Below are 17,850 nucleotides of genomic sequence, written 5' to 3' on the forward strand. Positions count from 1 at the left end.
GAAGGAACTACACTGAGTGTTTAGGATGATAAAGAGGCTCTGCTTTTCTGCAGCATCTGCTGAGTTAAGATCCAATTCACTGCTGCTGTGTTTTCCTGAAACAAAGCTGATGCTATTCTCCAACAAAGTATGTGTATCTGGTGGTAAAATATATCTTAGCCCATGCAGTTTGTAAAGGATGGACATAAAATGGGCTGTCTTCAAGTCAAGTGTTAAGTAAAAGTGTAAGAAACCTAATTTTTTTTTACTGCTTCTTTCCTAAAAGAAAGATCTAAAACAGTTTATGAATGTCTCAGGAAGCTTGGTGGGCTAAACCACATAGCAAATGACTCAATAGAATATGAGTGTGAAGTAAAGCTGTGGTGTTGTGTAGTGGAATATCCAAAAAGGCTCAGGGCTTCCGATAGAAGTCCTCTCTTGTGTGCCATGCTGTTCTGCATTCACCCTGCATGCTACATTATTAATACATACTTGAAATTTTTCCATTTGTCCACTGTCAGCTATTCACTGCTATCCAGACAAAAAATGAAGTGAAAGGAATGCCAATACTTGGAGCTTGCATAGAATTAACAGACCTGGAATGTTACACTTATGATGGAGCAATGCCTACAGAACCAGGAGATTGATCAGAAAATGAGAAAGGAAGCTACCATATCAAGGCTCCTGTAATAGACATGTTTTTCTCTTCCCATAGAAAGCAGCCCATGCCCAGCAGCCATACCTATTGGCTAGAAACAGCCTGTACCTGGGAGATGGCTGATTTTGGAGAGGCACCGGCACAGGCTGCCCAGAGAAGCCATGGGTGCCCCGTCCCTGGAAGTGTTCAAGGCCTGGTTGGATTGAGCTTGGAGCAGCCTGGTCTAGTGAAAGTGACCCTGCCCAGTGCAGGGGGTTGGAACTAGATGATCTTTAAGGTTCCTTCCATTCTGTGATTCAATATGTGCATTGATAAAACATTCACAAAGCTTTCATAACAGACATGGTACATTCACATCAATTAGCACACACTGAAGTTACGTATGCCTGATGGAATTTACACTTACTATAATTCTTCTTTGGTATTCTTCTTACCATTGGCAAGTTCTTCCCTCTGGTGAAGGTAAATAAATTGTTATCCTAACCCCTGGAATGATTTTTAAGAGCTGATACATGCAGTAAAATGTTTTCAGCCTTACACTAAGTTTTTTAAGTCCTAAATTCCTGCTGTAGTTTCCTACCCTTGCTTCTGTTGCAGTGTTTACCTTCAACAGAGCCAATGCTATTCTCCATCAAAGTATAGATATTTAATGAAAGGGAGTATCTGTGCCAGTGCTGTCAATTTTCTGTTTAATACCAGGCAAGTCAGATAAATCAAGACAGAGAAACACCATTTTTGAAATCTTAGTGTGAAGCATTGATATACTGATTGTGAGAAAAGTAGTTGCAATGTTAGCAAGTATATATCAGGGTAAATGAGAGTACTCTGTGTTAAGTGAAACCAATGAATGCATACTGAGCAACAACAATATACCAAAATATTGAATTACTGTTTTTTTTCAATAGTTACCGTAAATTTGGTAGGAGACAAAATGACTCATGTGTTGCTTCATAATATGTGTAACAGGACAGCTGAATTAAAATTGCACGGGCTTCTCCTCATATCATAATGCTTGGCCATGCAGCCTAAGTATTTCTGTTCCTTTGTATTGACTGCTTTTTATACAAACTCAGCTGCTTTCCCATTTCCAGCCCGAAAAGAAACTGGGTGTACACATGTAAATAGACAGAGAGTATTGGGCCTTTCAATGAGGTTATATGCTTATTTACTCAGCTTTTTCTCTGTTTGTTTTTTCATTCCTATTTCAGTAGTCTCAACTTGGCAGTAAGCTGCACTGCTGGCCAGCAGGCACAGCAGGGAGTTTTATGTTGTAGGATGTTTAAAACAGTGAATGTATTCCTTTTGTTCAGGGCTTGCAGCTCTTGGCCCTCTGCGTTGGACTCTTCCTGCCCCAGCATCCATTCCTTTGGCTTCTTAAACTTCACTTAAAGAAGAATGCAGATTCCAGGTGTGCCTGAATATTATTACCCAGCTAGTCAACTGGTCTTTTTGAACTACCTTGTTTTCAATCTTTCCTGTAATATATCAGATCTTTTGATGTATATTTTGAAATGAATTTGAGTAGAATTGCTACTAAAATATAGTACATGTTACTTCTGTGCATCACTTGGGAAAGTTATAAGTTTAAAAAAATATTTTGCAGTGCATACTCTGACTGTATGTTGCAAAACTGTGAAAACCAAAATATGGCAGTTACACAACACACCCTGAGCCATGTTCATCTTTGGCACAATTCTGCCGGTCTCAGTAGACTAATTCTCTTTCTAATTCCACGTGCAAAAAAAAAAAAATGTGTTGAAAATCTCAGAGAGTGAAATCTGCATGCTCCTTCCATTTGGCCTCTCCAGAAATATCCACTCACAGTTTACTATCCTTTCAATCAGTCCCCAGGAACTGCCTTATTTCTCTTTTTGCCACAGGACTGAATTTGGGAAATACGCTATATATTGCCAGCGCTGTGTAGAACGTACCCAGCAGAACGGAGAGCGAGAGGCCAGACCTTCCAGAATGGAAATCCTTTCCACTCTCCTGAGGAATCCCTACCACCATTCCCTGCCCTTCAGTATTCCAGTTCACTTCATGAATGGCATATATCAGGTAATGTCATGCAGGCCACGAAATCTGAGCTGTCCCAGCCCCCTGCTGTCAGCACATACACGAAGCAGAACATCAGAAAGAGGAAGGTAAACATGGCTCGAGTTTCCTCCTGTGCCAGTGCCAGCAATGGCAGGCACAAAGTGCTTGTGATCTGATTTGATCAACTAAGAGTAAAGGTTTGGGGGAAAACCTTGAAGAAAAAAGCAAAACCTTTTAAGAGTGAGAACTGCCAAAACTCTGTTTCTTATTTAACCTGACCACCAGATGAATGAATTAGACTGAGGAAAAGGAAAGGTATTAAATTCCACTTCCTTTCATCAGACATCTTGGAAGTTAAATATCTCAGTGAAGGCCTGGAAGCACAGCTGTAACTCCCATTATCAGTCCTGAAGGATAACCATATTTGTTACAGAACAAACATGGCTCCATTCTTAACTCTCTGGGGACGTCATTAGTCAAAGCCCCAGGAAACATTCCATGGGCTTCCAAGCATGCTGCTTCACATCCTGGTTTATGTTTCCAGCTGTGAGAGATGGCTGAGAAGAGTTTTAACAATTCATAGTATTCCCAGATAAAAAGCAACTTTTTATATGAAATCAAAGCTATATCAAATAATTTTTTTATATCAGATTGCAACAGAAGTACTTTGCATTTTTTCATCTCTAAGGTTCTTAATTGCTTACTGCTTGCCCAGTAAAACAGAAAAAAAAACCAACATACATTTAAACCAACTAACATTTAAATCATCCTAAAGGGTTTCAAAATTGAAGTTTGGAGTAACTGCTCATTACTTATTTACCGCTCAAAATTATAGTTATAGTATAGTTATAAGGGCTAAGAAAATTGTAATTAAATACATAAATTATTTCAGTGGGATCAGCAAATAACAATTATAGTGGTACTAAAAACTCTTGTATTAATCTCTGAAGATTCATCAGATTTTTATTTTAATGCCAGGCACTGAGAAGTTCAAACAATAGTTCACGATCCATTTTCAAGATATTTTTTTACCAAAACATTGTCAACATGTCAAATACAGGAAACACTCAATACAGATTTAAGTGAACATCAGCCCCTGCTATCTGTAAAGAAGCTATTTGCCTTCCCTTGCTAAAAGGCTTCAAAATCAGTCACAGCAAACAGAAGTTCATATTTGGGGAAGTAAAATTTAGAAGGTTCTGTATATTACTGTGTAATAATGACAAAGCAACATTCATAAACTATTTTAGATCTGCCAGTGTAGATCTGTCACCTGATATCCCTCTAAAGTTGCACAGGATGAAAAATGATTAATTGATCTCATTTGCTTCTGCACTATATTGAAAGGCACAGGAAATTATTATCTTCATTTTTCAAGTGGTATTTTTCACAAAAAGTTCAGATACTAGACTGCTATCTATCATATAAATTCCATAATAGAATTCCAAGTGTAACAAGTGCGAGGAAACCAATTCCACTAAACTGACTTCCCATGTGGAAATCTTTTTCAGGCCCTGTATGGCAATTTTTAATTTCCAATTACAGTAATGGATGAAATGGGTCTTTTAGTTCCACTGTTATTTTAGAAGTATTATATTTCAAAATCCTAGATTTAAAGGGGAAACAGGTATGAGTTTGATAGCAAAATACATTTTGGCTTCTTTTTTAGGTTGTTGGGTTTGATGCCTCTACCACAGTAGAGGAATTTCTGAACACTCTGAACCAAGATACAGGGATGAGGAAACCAGCTCAGTCAGGATTTGCACTGTTTTCTGATGATCCCTCTGGTAAGGATATAGAGCACTGTCTTCAAGGAAACATCAAGGTAAACAAAAGCCTTTAATGGGCTGTGCATATAAAAAATAAAGTATCTTCATTTGACAGAGATCTCTTCAGACAATGTAAAGGAAAACATTTTTCAGGCTGAAAACTGTCTTTTTTTCTTAATATGAAAGATTTTTTTTAAGATCACTTTTTCAGTTGCTGAAGTTCATTCAGTGAACTACAGTTAAAAGCTTTCTCTAAGAGATCTGTATTATTCAGAGAAGTAACAGCTGCGTGAAAAAACAAAAAGCTGTTACAGTTTTTTAAAACTAAGGAACATTAGAGTCAAACATGGATTTAGAGATTTCAGTCTACATTTCTGATATAGCTCCAAAAGATGACCATGTGAGATCCAAGAAGTCATTGATACTGGGGTGGAGATCCTGGGAAGTTAAAAAAAAGAAATGGTTCCTTCTCTAATACAGAATAGGCTTAAGGCTCAGTTTAAGAATTTTCCAATTTTTGGCTTGCCATTGTCCTGAATTCTAAATTTTAGCTCCCTCTATTGCTAGAATTAAATTCTTAGCAGTAAAGAGTGACAAAAGGCAATATAATCTGTGCTTTAGTAAAATATTACTTTCCAGGTCTTTTAGCAACTAACAAATCATTAATTTTTTGTATTTCTACCAAGCAGCTTTTTGCACCCTTTGGCCAATGTTCACAGCTGCACTTTTGAGTTACAAGGTGTGGTACAACCTGGCCTTGGTGATAAACAAGTGGTGACACCACGATCAGAAAAATTACCACATGGAAAGCAAAATTTATAAAAGATGTACTTATTTTCTAGGTACATATAACTTTAGAAACTGCTTATATTACTGCTTCCAGGAAGGCTCTTTTATGAAGGAATGGTGACATAAAGCCCAGTTGGGGTCCTAGGATCTCTGTTCTACCTCCTCCCCATCTGCCCACCCACCCATATATACAGATTATTGTGAATCACTTTTGGTGTATTTTTTAACAAACTTCATACAAAAGGACCTGAAAAACTTGGGCTTGGAGTAGAAGGAGAAGGCAGAGATCAAAGGCATTTGATTAATTGCATAACAACTCGCTCTGTGTTATTACACATTCATTGGCAGCTGCTAAATCAAGTATCTGGCCTTTCCATGTTAATGGCTTCTTTCCAAAGGCAGTGCATGGGTTGCAGAATAAACAAAACCCAAAAATGTTAATTATTAAACACTTCAACTAAGAAATACAAGTAAAGTTATACTTCAGTGCGTTTAAAAATTCAAGCTGTGTATGTATCTAATAGGTGATAAATAGAGGACATTAAAATAAGTTGACAGTTTCTTTTCAAGATGTTTTCAAATAGGAAGGCATGCCAAATCAGTTTTGTACTGCTTTCCTTGTAGATCTGTGACATCATTTCAAAATGGGAGCAAGCCTCCAAAGAACAACACCCTGGGAAATGTGAAGGCACAAGGACTGTCCGCCTTACTTACAAAAACAGGTTTGTTTAGCAAGTATATCTCTGCCTTGTCCCGAGATTTGTTTTTCACTTTCTGCAGTTTCTTCATCTGAGAAACACTGGCTGACTTGAAGCTTGCAACAAAAATAGTAAATGGGTGTAACCGGAGATTTTTTTTTAAATAGAGTTACCTGTTTTAGTTCTTAAGAGGCGAACAGGGCTGCAAAAAATCTCCACTAAAGTCAGAAGACTGACATTAAATATTTACCCACTGATTCAAGTACAAGTGTTGCTCTGCTAATGTGTTTTGCCACTGAAATAAACATGTCACATTCAGAGCAGATACTGCTAATCCTCAGGGCTAATGCATTTCCGAATCTTCTTTATTTAATAACTTTCTGTCTTTTCTGTAGGCTTTATTTTTCAGTTCAAGTTCATGGGGAGACAGACAGAGAGAAGCTGCTGCTAGTGTATCAGACAAATGATCAAATAGTCAATGGACTTTTCCCTGTAAACAAAGAATTAGCAATGGAATTGACAGCCCTTTTAGCTCAGGTAATCTTTATGCATGGATAACTCACACAGCAGTATTTCAGGAGAAAATCTTAAACAAACTGATCCAGGACTGTTTGACACTCAATTGACCTTCACCTTTTACATATGAGTGTGCAGGAAACAGACTGGGCTGGGATCTTTGTGTAAGGCAATTCTTAACTGGTGTGGAAATGCATTAGAGCATTTGCTGCTGCTGGCACCAGTATGGCGAAAATGTGCTTTCCCTCTTGCACAGCCAGGCCTCTTGGCATTTAATATCATGTACCATTTCTCCATTCACTATTCCTTTCATGATTTCTGCAAATTAATTTTCCAAAGTAACAGCTCTTCAATGAAAGTCTAAGAGTCCTTTACTAGACATGGTCTTGATGTTTCGTTTTTAAAAAATTAAAAGCTCAAATAAAGGGTTTTGAGAAAGTAATTTGATGTTGTTATTCAATAAATGTAGACTGATTTGTGTCAGCTGGAGATAGAGCAATCTAAGAGCAGAAGTAATATTATATCTGTACAGTTTTGTTTGATATTTAACTTTTTTTCCATGGTAGATAGAAAATAAGAAAATCACTAGTGTGACTTTTTGATCAGTGAAAAGTATATATTATTTGACAAATTTGTTTTCTTTTATACTTGGTCGAACAGATCAAAAGATAGTTCATAATATCCAGCTAGAAAATTACTTTAGAGTAACAAAAATCTTTCTTCATGGACTTCCCCTTAGGTAGAGATTGGAGATTTTGAACGGCCTTTCTCAACTCCAGCAGGGCAAGTCACTTCCCAGTCCAAGTCCAACCAAACCCTAAAGCAAGTTTTGGAGAGATTCTACCCTAAGAGATACAAGCAAGGTTGTTCAGATGAACAGCTAAGGTGAGATGGGTCTTTTGAGTCATATTCTCTAAAGATCTAGGAGTGAAACAAAGAAGTTTGAAATTGTCATTGAGAATAATGTATTGTTGAGCTATATTTGCCTAAACTGTGTTTGAAACTAATTTTCTTGCTAATCTAAACAACCAATTTCCTCTGCACATTTCTAATCTAAACAAAGGACCATTATTAATAACACATTCCAGCAAAAGATATAGCAGTTACTACACAGTGTTACAAAACCCAGTGATTTTGAAATTCTTATTTTTCTTACTCAGCAAGGCTAAATGAGGTCTGAGGGTGCACAGACTAAAGAGTTATGAAGTAAAGGACATGAGGACATGATCTGTTAGTTATTCTAGTGTGCAATCTCTGGCAGCCAGTCAAATTGGCAATGTAACTTAGTGGACTTACTAGTAAGGTATCGCTCTATTTAAAATTAATAACCTGCAAGGGATTTAAATCAACACCTAGTGATATGAAAATGAGTGGAACAGTGTAATAAATTATCCACAGTCAGTCATACAGCAGTTTTGAAGTCCAGTAAACATCATAGAAATGTTCTTCAGTACAGAAAATTTTCAGGTTGAGAAAATTTAAAGCTAACATAGTAATATTATTACATACTCAAAAGGCAATGGGGCATTCAGACTTATGCAATTAACTTAATTATAAATAGTCTCAGATTAGATTAACTCATGCAGGAAAAGTGAAACATCTGTTGAACTGTTTAAGTAGTCCTACACTACCAACTGGCTGAGCTGGAGATCTGTGGCATGGGAAGAATCCCTCTGTGCCTGCCCTATTGCCTGTAGTGTTTTTGCTAAGGGTGCAGTTTGACTTTATAAGCAGTGAGACCAAAGCTGCAAGTGCTGGATCTCCCTTTACTACACATTAACCCTCCCTTTTCTTGGGCTACATCTAATAACATTGCAGCTGCTGGGTGAGTCATCCCTGCAGGTCAGTGTCTTAGAAAGGGATTCTGGGCTGGGCGTTTTTTGAGAATTAGTTTTTCCATACTATTGAACCAACTTGCCAAGGAGCTACAAATTGACAGAAGGAGCCAGAAAAAAAGCCCCAGTGTGAACACACTGTGCATCAGGAGCAGCATTCTGGGGAGCAGTGCCCAGACACACTCAAAGGGAGTAGTGCTAAGCCACGTCTCTCACGCCTCCTACCAGCCACAGGTAAAGATATGTGCTAAGCTGGATGGATTTTTGGAATGACAGCTGACATAGCTGTTGAGTACTGATAAAGGTACATTGATTCTCTGTAGAGACACGTTACAAGCTGTCCCAGACTTTCTGCCATTATGCTGCAACTGCTACATCAATATTTAATCATAATGTTCCAGAAATTAGAAGATACTTCATAATTTTTATGTGCATTAAAATACTAAATGACATTTTGGATTTATTTAATACTGCATCAGCGATAGTCCTTGTATTAACTGAAATTACCATTTTAAGAAATGGATTATTATGTTGCTCATTAAACTTGCTGTGGGCAAGCATTGGAATTCCCTTCAGTGAGTAAATTCCACTCTTCATCTCAACAGACAGCTGTGCCAGCGACTGTCGACACGATGGATGGCTCTGCGTGGGCACGGCGCCGCAGACTGCGTGCGCATTTACCTCAGCGTGGCCAGGAAATGGCCCTTCTTTGGGGCTAAGCTCTTTGCAGCTAAAGTGAGACTTCTTCATCAGTTTCATTGGGAGGGGGAGGAGGGGCTTAAATATAAATATAATTTGCAAACAATAGTGTATTTTTGTTAAAAATAAGTGTGTACACATGAGTGTAGCTATGATATTTTCTGAAAAATCCTTTATTTAGGATTTTTTCTCCTAAGAAGCTGAGAAGCCTTAAGAACAAAATGTAAACAATGATTATCTGCTGCTGTGGAATGCAAAAAGTGGATCTGTGATTGGTCTCATGTGATTGTTTCTAATTAATGGCCAATCACAGTCCAGCTGTCCAGTCTCAGTCAGCCACAAGCCCTTGTTATCATTCTTTTTTCTATTCTTAGCTAGCCTTCTGATGAAATCCTTTCTTCAGTTCTTTTAGTACAGTTTTAATATAATATATATCATAAAATAATAAATCAAACCTTCTGAAACATGGAGTCTATATTCTCATCTCTTCCCTCATCCTAAGACCCCTGTGAACACCGTCAAACATGAGCTGATTGAACCTCCTGTCAAATTACTTTTTAAGTCGTAGACTGCTGAAATAAAACAACCATAGTACTAAGTGTATCATAACAGTAACTTTCCAATACTCTTATTGCTTGTTTTACATTATTAATCTGTGTTTCCAATTCCTTCTGTCTTAGTTTGAGATAGCCTTTTAGGTTCAGACTCTTTTTATCTGATAAGTAATTAAACATTGAAAAGGTATCATTAGCTGGCTGAGGAAGCTGAACCTTGCAGAAGGACTAAATGTGGTTAAGGGTATTTAGAGCACTCCCTTCCATGCTGGCCCCTTCTCAGTTTCTCTTAACTACTGGTATTTTAATTATTTTGATTCAAATAACAGCTCTGTTAATCAGAACTCTTACCTCATGCCTTCAGTTTTAACAGGTAAACCCAGGGTGTGTGTGTAAACATATATACATATATATAATTGCTTGTCTGCACTCTGTATTTTGTGTATTTAGATATATGAGCTAGTGGACAAACTGTAAGACCCCTGAGTATTTTATTAATGAGCCTATACATTTTATTGGACTAAGCACCAGGGTAGGTTTGAAGGGTATCAGTTTGAGTTCATTGTTCTGCCACTGGCCACCTACATGGCTTTGGGCAGGTATTTAAATTCCTTTCCTGAGCTTTACACTGAGAGGGAATTGAAGTGAGAAATGTGCATGGAGAGAGGTCTGTAATAGCTGAGAATTTATAATTATTCACATATTGCCTCATTTTGAAGTAGTAACTAAAGGACATTTCTCTTTGTAGCCTCTAGCAACAGCCTCAGTTGAGAAGTCCTTCATATGGTTTGCTGTCCATGAAGATGGAATAAGCATCCTGGATTACAGCTCCATGGTAAGTGAAATTTCTATTTCTAATTTGGTCAAGATAGATTTTAGTACTAATGATTTGGAGAGATTCACCACCATACTATCTAAAAGATGGCATTAGCTTTCCATGCTAAGTTATCTAGTTCTTCTCTTAAAGCAAAAATTCATTCCTTTTAAAATGCTTTCATGTAATCATCATTACAGTAGCACTAATAATAGAAGTAAGTAATGAATTCTTTGCACAGAATTTATTTTTGTTTATCAGATACAGTTTTTATATCATTTAATGAAATGTTAATGTTTTAATCATTCAGATGTCAGGAAATCCATAGTTATTGTAATGTTATTACAATAACATTAATTTTCTTTTCCTGGAGACTTAATTTTCCAGTATTATTCATAATACACACACTCTGCAAAGAGCAGTTACTTTAATAGATTGTTATTTTCATTGTATTATTTTTGTTTAATAGTAGGTAATATAACCCAGTGTTATTTAATTATGTCATTTTAGGCTCAGATTTTTCTTTGATTTGCAATACAAGTTTTCATAGAAAACGACTCGTAATCAGTGTGAAAAGCAATGCCTGAGAAGATCCCTGCTTTCATTTATATCCTGCAAAGAAAAAGAATGGCATGCTGCTATTAGCAAGTGCTAATATTGAATATCAGAAAATTAAAATCTCAGCTTTATAATTGGGCTGATATGGGCCTTTTCATTACATTTCTTTGCAGTTAAAGAAATAATAAAACAAAGAGCTTGAGGAGAGGAAACAGCAGCTCTCAGGGAACAAGCAAAACGTGCTTGCACCAGACTGCAGAGCTCTACCAACACTGCTCCTGGAGCTGTGGCATTTCTGTAGGGAATTGCCAGTTTAGGTAGTGGCAGGCCTTACCTGACATTCAAGGAATGCTCAGCTTCCAGGGAACATTGGGATTTTCTGTAGGAAGGATCAGGGAAATCAGAAACGATGCTGCAAGGGGTAGAGATAATACTATTTCAAAACTGGGGAAAAAGAGGTTTACTAAGGAAGGACACTAAGTTATTGTACAAATGTTGTCTGACAATGAATTTTAAATGCAAACATCTGCAGCAAATTAATGTGAGGTGTAACAATAGATTAAATGCTGATCTTAAGTCAAAGGCCATTTTTGTGGTGTTACACCCTGAACAGTAAGAATCGAGGGATGAAAAGCTGAGGAGCCCTGAAGAGCAATTATGTGTCATCAGAGATGTGAAAACAAGAGAAAAGAATTTAATTTTTGTGTTTGCAAAACATATCACTGCACAAAAAGACTACCTGGAGTTAAATTCCTTCAGATGTCTCATACTCTGCCATTTAATTTATTTAGATACTGCTTCAATTTCAAGTGGAATTTGTAAGATTAACTTTTTTCAAAGTCAGTCAAGATTTGGGTAAATGGAATTACACACTTGAGTTGAAATGTTCTTATATCTTTTATCTAATTAATTTGGAATAGAAACAGAGGTCAAACTTAGAAGAGTTATCATCTACAGTGAAAACTCTTCATCATGATGATCTAAATGAAGCTATCCCAAAATTCATAGTTAATGACAAGAGGCTACCTCCACTGAAAAATATATGTGTAATTATATTTTTTAAAGAAGAATTTCTCATAATCTGCTTTTCCTGCATGGTCCTGCTTAACAGCTTTGTGTTTTGTTCTGGGGGTTTCCTTTTTCCAGAGACTGACAGTTACATACACATATAAAAGCCTGATGACTTTTGGAGGCTATCAAGATGATTTTATGCTGGTTGTTAACAATGCTCAGACAAAGGACAAATCAACTGAAAAACACCTTTTTGCCATGACAAAGCCAAAGGTTGGTCTATTACCTGAAACAGTTTCCATCTGCTTTTGTGCTCTCTCTAGTGGGTAATCCCTAACAGATGTGAAAGATGAAACACCTTTTTTTTACTCCCAGCCTGCTCAGATTTCTGGCTTTTGCCAGATGATTTTCGAGAGCAAATAATGAGTAATGTCAGGGCTAACTGTGACAGTACTGATGGGTTCCTGTTCTTTTCATGTCCCTGTCTATAACATTCCAGAGTTTTCATAGAAGGACAAAGAAGGCTGATAAGGACAGAAATTACATGCAGTACCTAAAACCTACTCTGTTTGCCTAATCAGCACCAGAGATGATTTTTCCAAAAGTACATTTGGGATCTACAGTGAAATTATAAAACACAACATCTGAAAGATCAGTCACTTCCTAGAAATCCTAGGATATTTTTCCTTTTGGTTAAAAGAAAAAGAAGTCCTGCTTTTTAAATCTAGATTCTCTCCTTTACTGGAAAGACTGACTATATTAAAAGAAAAAAAACCCCAAAGGTTTTGCTGTTAGTTTGAACAAATTTATGAAATAGTACAAAAATCCACATATAAATTGGGTTCAAAACATGATTCTTCATACAAATAAGCATAGTAAAATACACATGTTGAAGTTTCCCTCAGATTGTGCCCTTACAGAATCACAGAATGGTTTGGGTTGGAAAGGACCTTAAAATCACCTAGCTCTGACCGCCCTGCCCTGGGCAGGGACACCTTCCACTGGACCAGGCTCCTCAGAGCCCCATCCAAGCTGGCCTTGAACACTTCCATGGATGGGCCATCCACAGCTTCTCTGGGCAAGCTGTTCAGTATCTCAGCAAGGTTTGTATGGGTCACAAAGAGCAAATATGATAAAAACCTCCCCAAAGTCTTTATTCCCTTCATCTACCCTGCATCTTGAGTTCTCTGAGTCTCTGGCAAAACTTCTCAGGGTGTCATCTTTTGGACTTAACATCTCTCTCAAAATTAAGTAATTCATCTCTGAATCATTTAAGACTGTGGAAGACAAAGTATCTTTGATTCCTGATGGGAATAACATTACATTATTTAAAGGAGCAATAAAAAAAGCTTTATTAGTTATCTCCTCTCCCCCCATCATTAATTTGTTAAAGTACAAGTACTTATCCAGTTGATGGTGATTGTCACTTGCTAAAAAGTTAGCTATTTTTTCAGCAGTCAAAACACATCACTGTATTTTTCAAAGAGTTTTGTGTGTTCCTGTTATAGATTCTTGAGATCACTCTACTGATTGCCAGCTACATTAACAACTTTCATCAGCTGAAAGGAGTTGCTCATCACCTCTCTGCTCCAGCATTACTGGCACCTCAAAGTGGACAGAAACTCAAGGAGATGGGGAGCCAGCCACTTCCTGCAATCAACAGACCAACTAAATGTCCCACTTTGTTATGAAAGGATTATGTGTCATGGTAATAACCCTTGTTAGAGGGTTTCTACATGGACTGAAAACCTTCTGAGGTACAAGATGTAGAGCATAAGCAGCTCCATAAACAAAAGCAAGGTTTTCATTCATGCAGTTGCATATAAGAGGAGTAGCCCTTAAATTAAATCTCTGGCCTGAACTGGAAAGATGATGAGTCAGTTAAAGGGTTGAGATTGACTGGGGGTTGCTTGTGCCTACAGCTCAGAAAAATACTTCTGTTTGTAATGATGGAGAAAGGTGTCATTGAAAAAACTGTATAGATTTTACAGTTTTACAGATATATTCTCAGGGACCAAACTGTCTTCAGCTCTTCATCTCTTGTTTTTCAAAATTAGACCAGTTTTATAACTTTCATTTTGAAAAGGAATTTTTGTTTAGAAAAGCAGTCAAATACAAAATACTTTTCACTTCCAGCACCATTCTTATTTGCAATACAAGTATCATGGGACTAAAAGGAACAAATTTTGTATAATTGTTTCTCCTTTGAAAAAAAAACAACAAACACATAAGCACATCATGTAACTATTACAAATATAAAGAGTATTCTCATGATACACTCTAGCCTTTGTTATACAGCTGCTATACTTGGCAAATTTTCAGCCTTGGTCTGGTAAATTTCTAAATAAACCTTCTCTGCTCCAGCCTTTTGAAAAGAATCTAAACTGGACAGACACTGTATTTAGTACAGTTCTGTTAAACAACACCCTGTACCTAATTTCTCCTTTAATCCAATAATAATATAATACAGATGGCAAGAATGACTCACAATTCAAAACACAAGAACAACACAGAAAACTATTGACATAAAATGTTGTGAGTAAACTTGGAAACCTAAAATCTGTGTACAATATGTATAATGTATATACATTGAGTCTGAATAATATTTACTTCTTGTTTTTAATTTTTATCTATACATTTCCTGTTCTAATACTAATATAATGTTCTTGCACACTGAAGACATGATGCTGCATCTGCACTCTTGGACCTAGGAGCACTTTTCAGTTGCTTTTTCAGGTGCAAGCCTCAGTGCTACATAGGTCAAATGTATAGAAATTACATCCATTGTTTTTCTTCCAGTCCTCTTTTTGTTCCAATACAAATAAACCACTTCTGCAGGCTCCAGAATGGATCAGCACCATTCTCTCATAGATAATTTAGGTACAACTATGAAGAAGGTACTCAAACATAAATCACTGATTCATTTTACAGTTTCCACTTTAGCTCATGTTAATGATGATGCATCATTAATCCCTTACAGCCAGTCCTCATTGGTTTTTCTTTGATTATTACTTAAACTGAGGTAATTTCACAATGAAAAATCGCTGGTTTGTGTTCTTTAAACTTTTCAAATGCTCATACTGAGAGATATTTTCAGCTTTTTGCCCTCTGTTAAAAGCAGGGAATACAGTATTCTCCTAAAGAAATAAAATAGATTGGAAGGGAGATACAGGCCATGAAGAGAACATGGTCTTAAAAAGGGGAAAGGCAGACTGGCAAGCTGGTTTTCTTTAGAAAGCTCCCAAAGTCCTGCCACAGCTTACTGAAGTGCACAGGACTCAAGCACCACGTGATGAATGGTACCACGGGCTAGTGCTTCCTCTTGAAAATCACAACCAAACAACTCACATACTGTATCCAGATGCGTTCACTTCTGCAAGGTGGAAGGGGCTTCCTGGTACCTTCCACTCTTTGGTGCTGGTTGGGGCACCAGAGCCTTCTCTTTCCATGAGGCAGGGCCAGCAACAGGAGGTTTTACCTCCTCCCAGGCAGCCAGGCCCTGCCATCACCCAGGGAAGCATCTTGGGAGCCCCAAGAGACCAATGGCATTACTTGTGTTGCACCCCATGGGAAGTGATGCAGATCCCTTGGTGAAATTCATTTAGGAATTAACACCCCCTTGCAATCAGCAGAATAATTAACTTTCAGATTTGAGGGGGTAAGGCTGTTTACAAATACAAACATGTTACTGTATCAGTTAGGTTACAGTATAAAGCTTCTCAAATATGATTAAACACTTCAATTTACAAGCACAAAAGTCTTCTTGTAATCATGAAATTATGATAACCTGGAATACTCCAACTAGTAGTCTTTCCTAATTGACCAATTTCAAATGAATGTGGCAGATCACCTGCTGTTATTAGAAGGGAAAAAAAGTGGAGCATTTTGCTAGTGAGCTTAATAATGTAGTTTTAAAACTCTTTGTTGAATTTTGAACAACATGATAAACAATACAAACAGCTGATGTGCACATTTGGAGATTTCATTAACACTACAAACAGTTGTTTTATAAAGCCCTGTACAGTCTATGAGCAGAGTGTGACCTTCCTGCCTGCCTTTGGGTAGGAAACTCTATAGACACTGCTTTGCTTTTTTCTGTTGAGCTCTTGCTGCTGCAGTATGTCCCTACATCACTGTAATCAGAAGCAATTCATGCATTAGATCCCTTTTTTGGCATGACTTTCCAGACTCACTAACTGCTCATTATAGGTCACTGTTAATCCCCCACAGTCACATGACCAGAAATGGTGAGTTATTTTATGAAATAAATGCACTCACAGTTACTGTGACAGCCCTGTGTTAAACAATGGAGCTGCTTGCAGTTTGATCAGCAAGAGTGAGGCTTCTGTAGTGACAGTAACCTCGGCAGACACTTCCCTGCAAGGTAACAGGGTCAGCAGGTGGAGTGCCTGTCACGATGTGCAAGCACACTCCCAAACACAGCTCTGCAAACCTCAGGGCTTTGCTCCAAGTAATCAAGCTCAGAGCTACTTAAAGAATACCCCACAATGCAAGACAGCAAGGCCCTGAGGTTTGCAGAGCTGTGTTTACAGAGCTGTGTTTCAGCAAGGCTGAAAATTTCACAGTCCAAGCAGATAATCTGTTCTGCTTTCCCCACCAGCCCAAGCCTCATGAGTGACCCAGAGCTCAGCCTTAACCTGAAGTCATGCACCAGAGAAATTCCTACTGTGCTACCTAATCCATGACTAAAGCAGGGCAGAACCTGACCTGTCTCACCTCAGCAGTGATGAGTCTGTGGGAGCTGTCAGTGAGCAGCAGCTTCTGGGACTGTGGCTGGAAAACTTCCTTTGCTCAAAGCTTGCAGAACCTAGGCTGTAAAAATATGGGCAGGATGGGGTCAATATGTTAGCACATGCAAGGAGGCTTCACCTTCCACCATGAACTTTAGAATATCTTTCATGCTTGCTCTGAGTTAGTGGTCAGAATCAACAATCCGTGTAAATGATCAATGAATCTGAGCTTGACAGTGACTGAAAAATCACTGGCAAATGTCTGGATAAACAATCACATTGTTTTGAGAAGACTATTTGGAATGCAATGTAAATTAATATATTACTTGAACTTCACTTTGCCTTGTCAGTTTTTGAGCAGCAGTGTTAGCAAGAGAACAGCTGATTTCTAGAACAAGCAAGACCCATTTACTCCTGTAGCCCACCAGGCAAAGGATAAAGCTTTAAGGTTTTAATACAATCCATAAGTTTAATGGGTTTTGTTATTTTATATTTAAATTTTATTTAAATTTGAAATAAAAGCATCTATTTCCCTATGAAAGAAGGCTGCTAGGTATTTGGTGTTGAAGTTCTTTGTCAGACTACCAGTTTTCCTAGGTTTTAATGGTTTCTGAAGGAAGAAAATAATTCTTGTGTAAAGGAATGCACCACTTAAAGCTTTAGGTAGAGCTTTAATAGTCCATACAGCTTAGTACAATCCATTAGTCTGAGTTAATTTTAACTAAGATGATAAGTAACTCAGTAATACTGAATTAGGGGGGGAAAGTTTTGTGTGTGTGTTGTTTTGGGTATTCTTTAAAGTTTATTAGGGCAAAAGAAACACAGAAAGTTGAAATATAAAATACTGAAAACTCCAGTTTAAATTCCAGATTGGGTTTCAGTGCATTTACTAACTGTACACACTTTTACTGTGCTCAGATCTGAACTGCAGCATCTTCCAGATGTGCCACCTCTGACAGTGATAAATCACTGTAAAAACACTTTGCTTTTTATACTCTCATCATTGTAGTAATGCCTGCACAGGTCACAGTGCCAGGAGCAATTCCTACCATGGTTTTGCTGTCTTTGGCAGAGCAAGGGCAGCTTTGTCCAGGGATTTTGCTACCTCTAGATGCTGATTTCAGATCAGCACTGGCTCCACATATATACCAAGATATCAGAAGTGTTCTGTTGAAGTGAAAT

General features: G+C 37.6%; 1 protein-coding gene across 2 annotated transcripts in view; it reads left to right on the top strand.

Moving 5' to 3' along the window:
- Positions 1 to 17,066, top strand: part of PLEKHH2 (pleckstrin homology, MyTH4 and FERM domain containing H2) — a 56,666-nt gene extending 39,600 nt beyond the window's left edge. For both annotated transcript variants that reach the window (XM_058801222.1, XM_058801223.1), the window contains 10 exons: positions 1,948 to 2,045; positions 2,518 to 2,695; positions 4,344 to 4,499; positions 5,857 to 5,954; positions 6,326 to 6,467; positions 7,186 to 7,331; positions 8,887 to 9,016; positions 10,283 to 10,369; positions 12,053 to 12,190; positions 13,426 to 17,066. In XM_058801222.1, coding sequence (XP_058657205.1) covers positions 1,948 to 2,045; positions 2,518 to 2,695; positions 4,344 to 4,499; positions 5,857 to 5,954; positions 6,326 to 6,467; positions 7,186 to 7,331; positions 8,887 to 9,016; positions 10,283 to 10,369; positions 12,053 to 12,190; positions 13,426 to 13,608 — 1,356 coding nt within the window. In that variant the 3' untranslated portion in view covers positions 13,609 to 17,066. The remainder of the gene's footprint in view (positions 1 to 1,947; positions 2,046 to 2,517; positions 2,696 to 4,343; positions 4,500 to 5,856; positions 5,955 to 6,325; positions 6,468 to 7,185; positions 7,332 to 8,886; positions 9,017 to 10,282; positions 10,370 to 12,052; positions 12,191 to 13,425) is intronic.
- Positions 17,067 to 17,850: the final 784 nt, after the last annotated feature.

Source organism: Ammospiza caudacuta, chromosome 3, assembly GCF_027887145.1.
Source record: "Ammospiza caudacuta isolate bAmmCau1 chromosome 3, bAmmCau1.pri, whole genome shotgun sequence".
NCBI lineage: Eukaryota > Metazoa > Chordata > Aves > Passeriformes > Passerellidae > Ammospiza > Ammospiza caudacuta.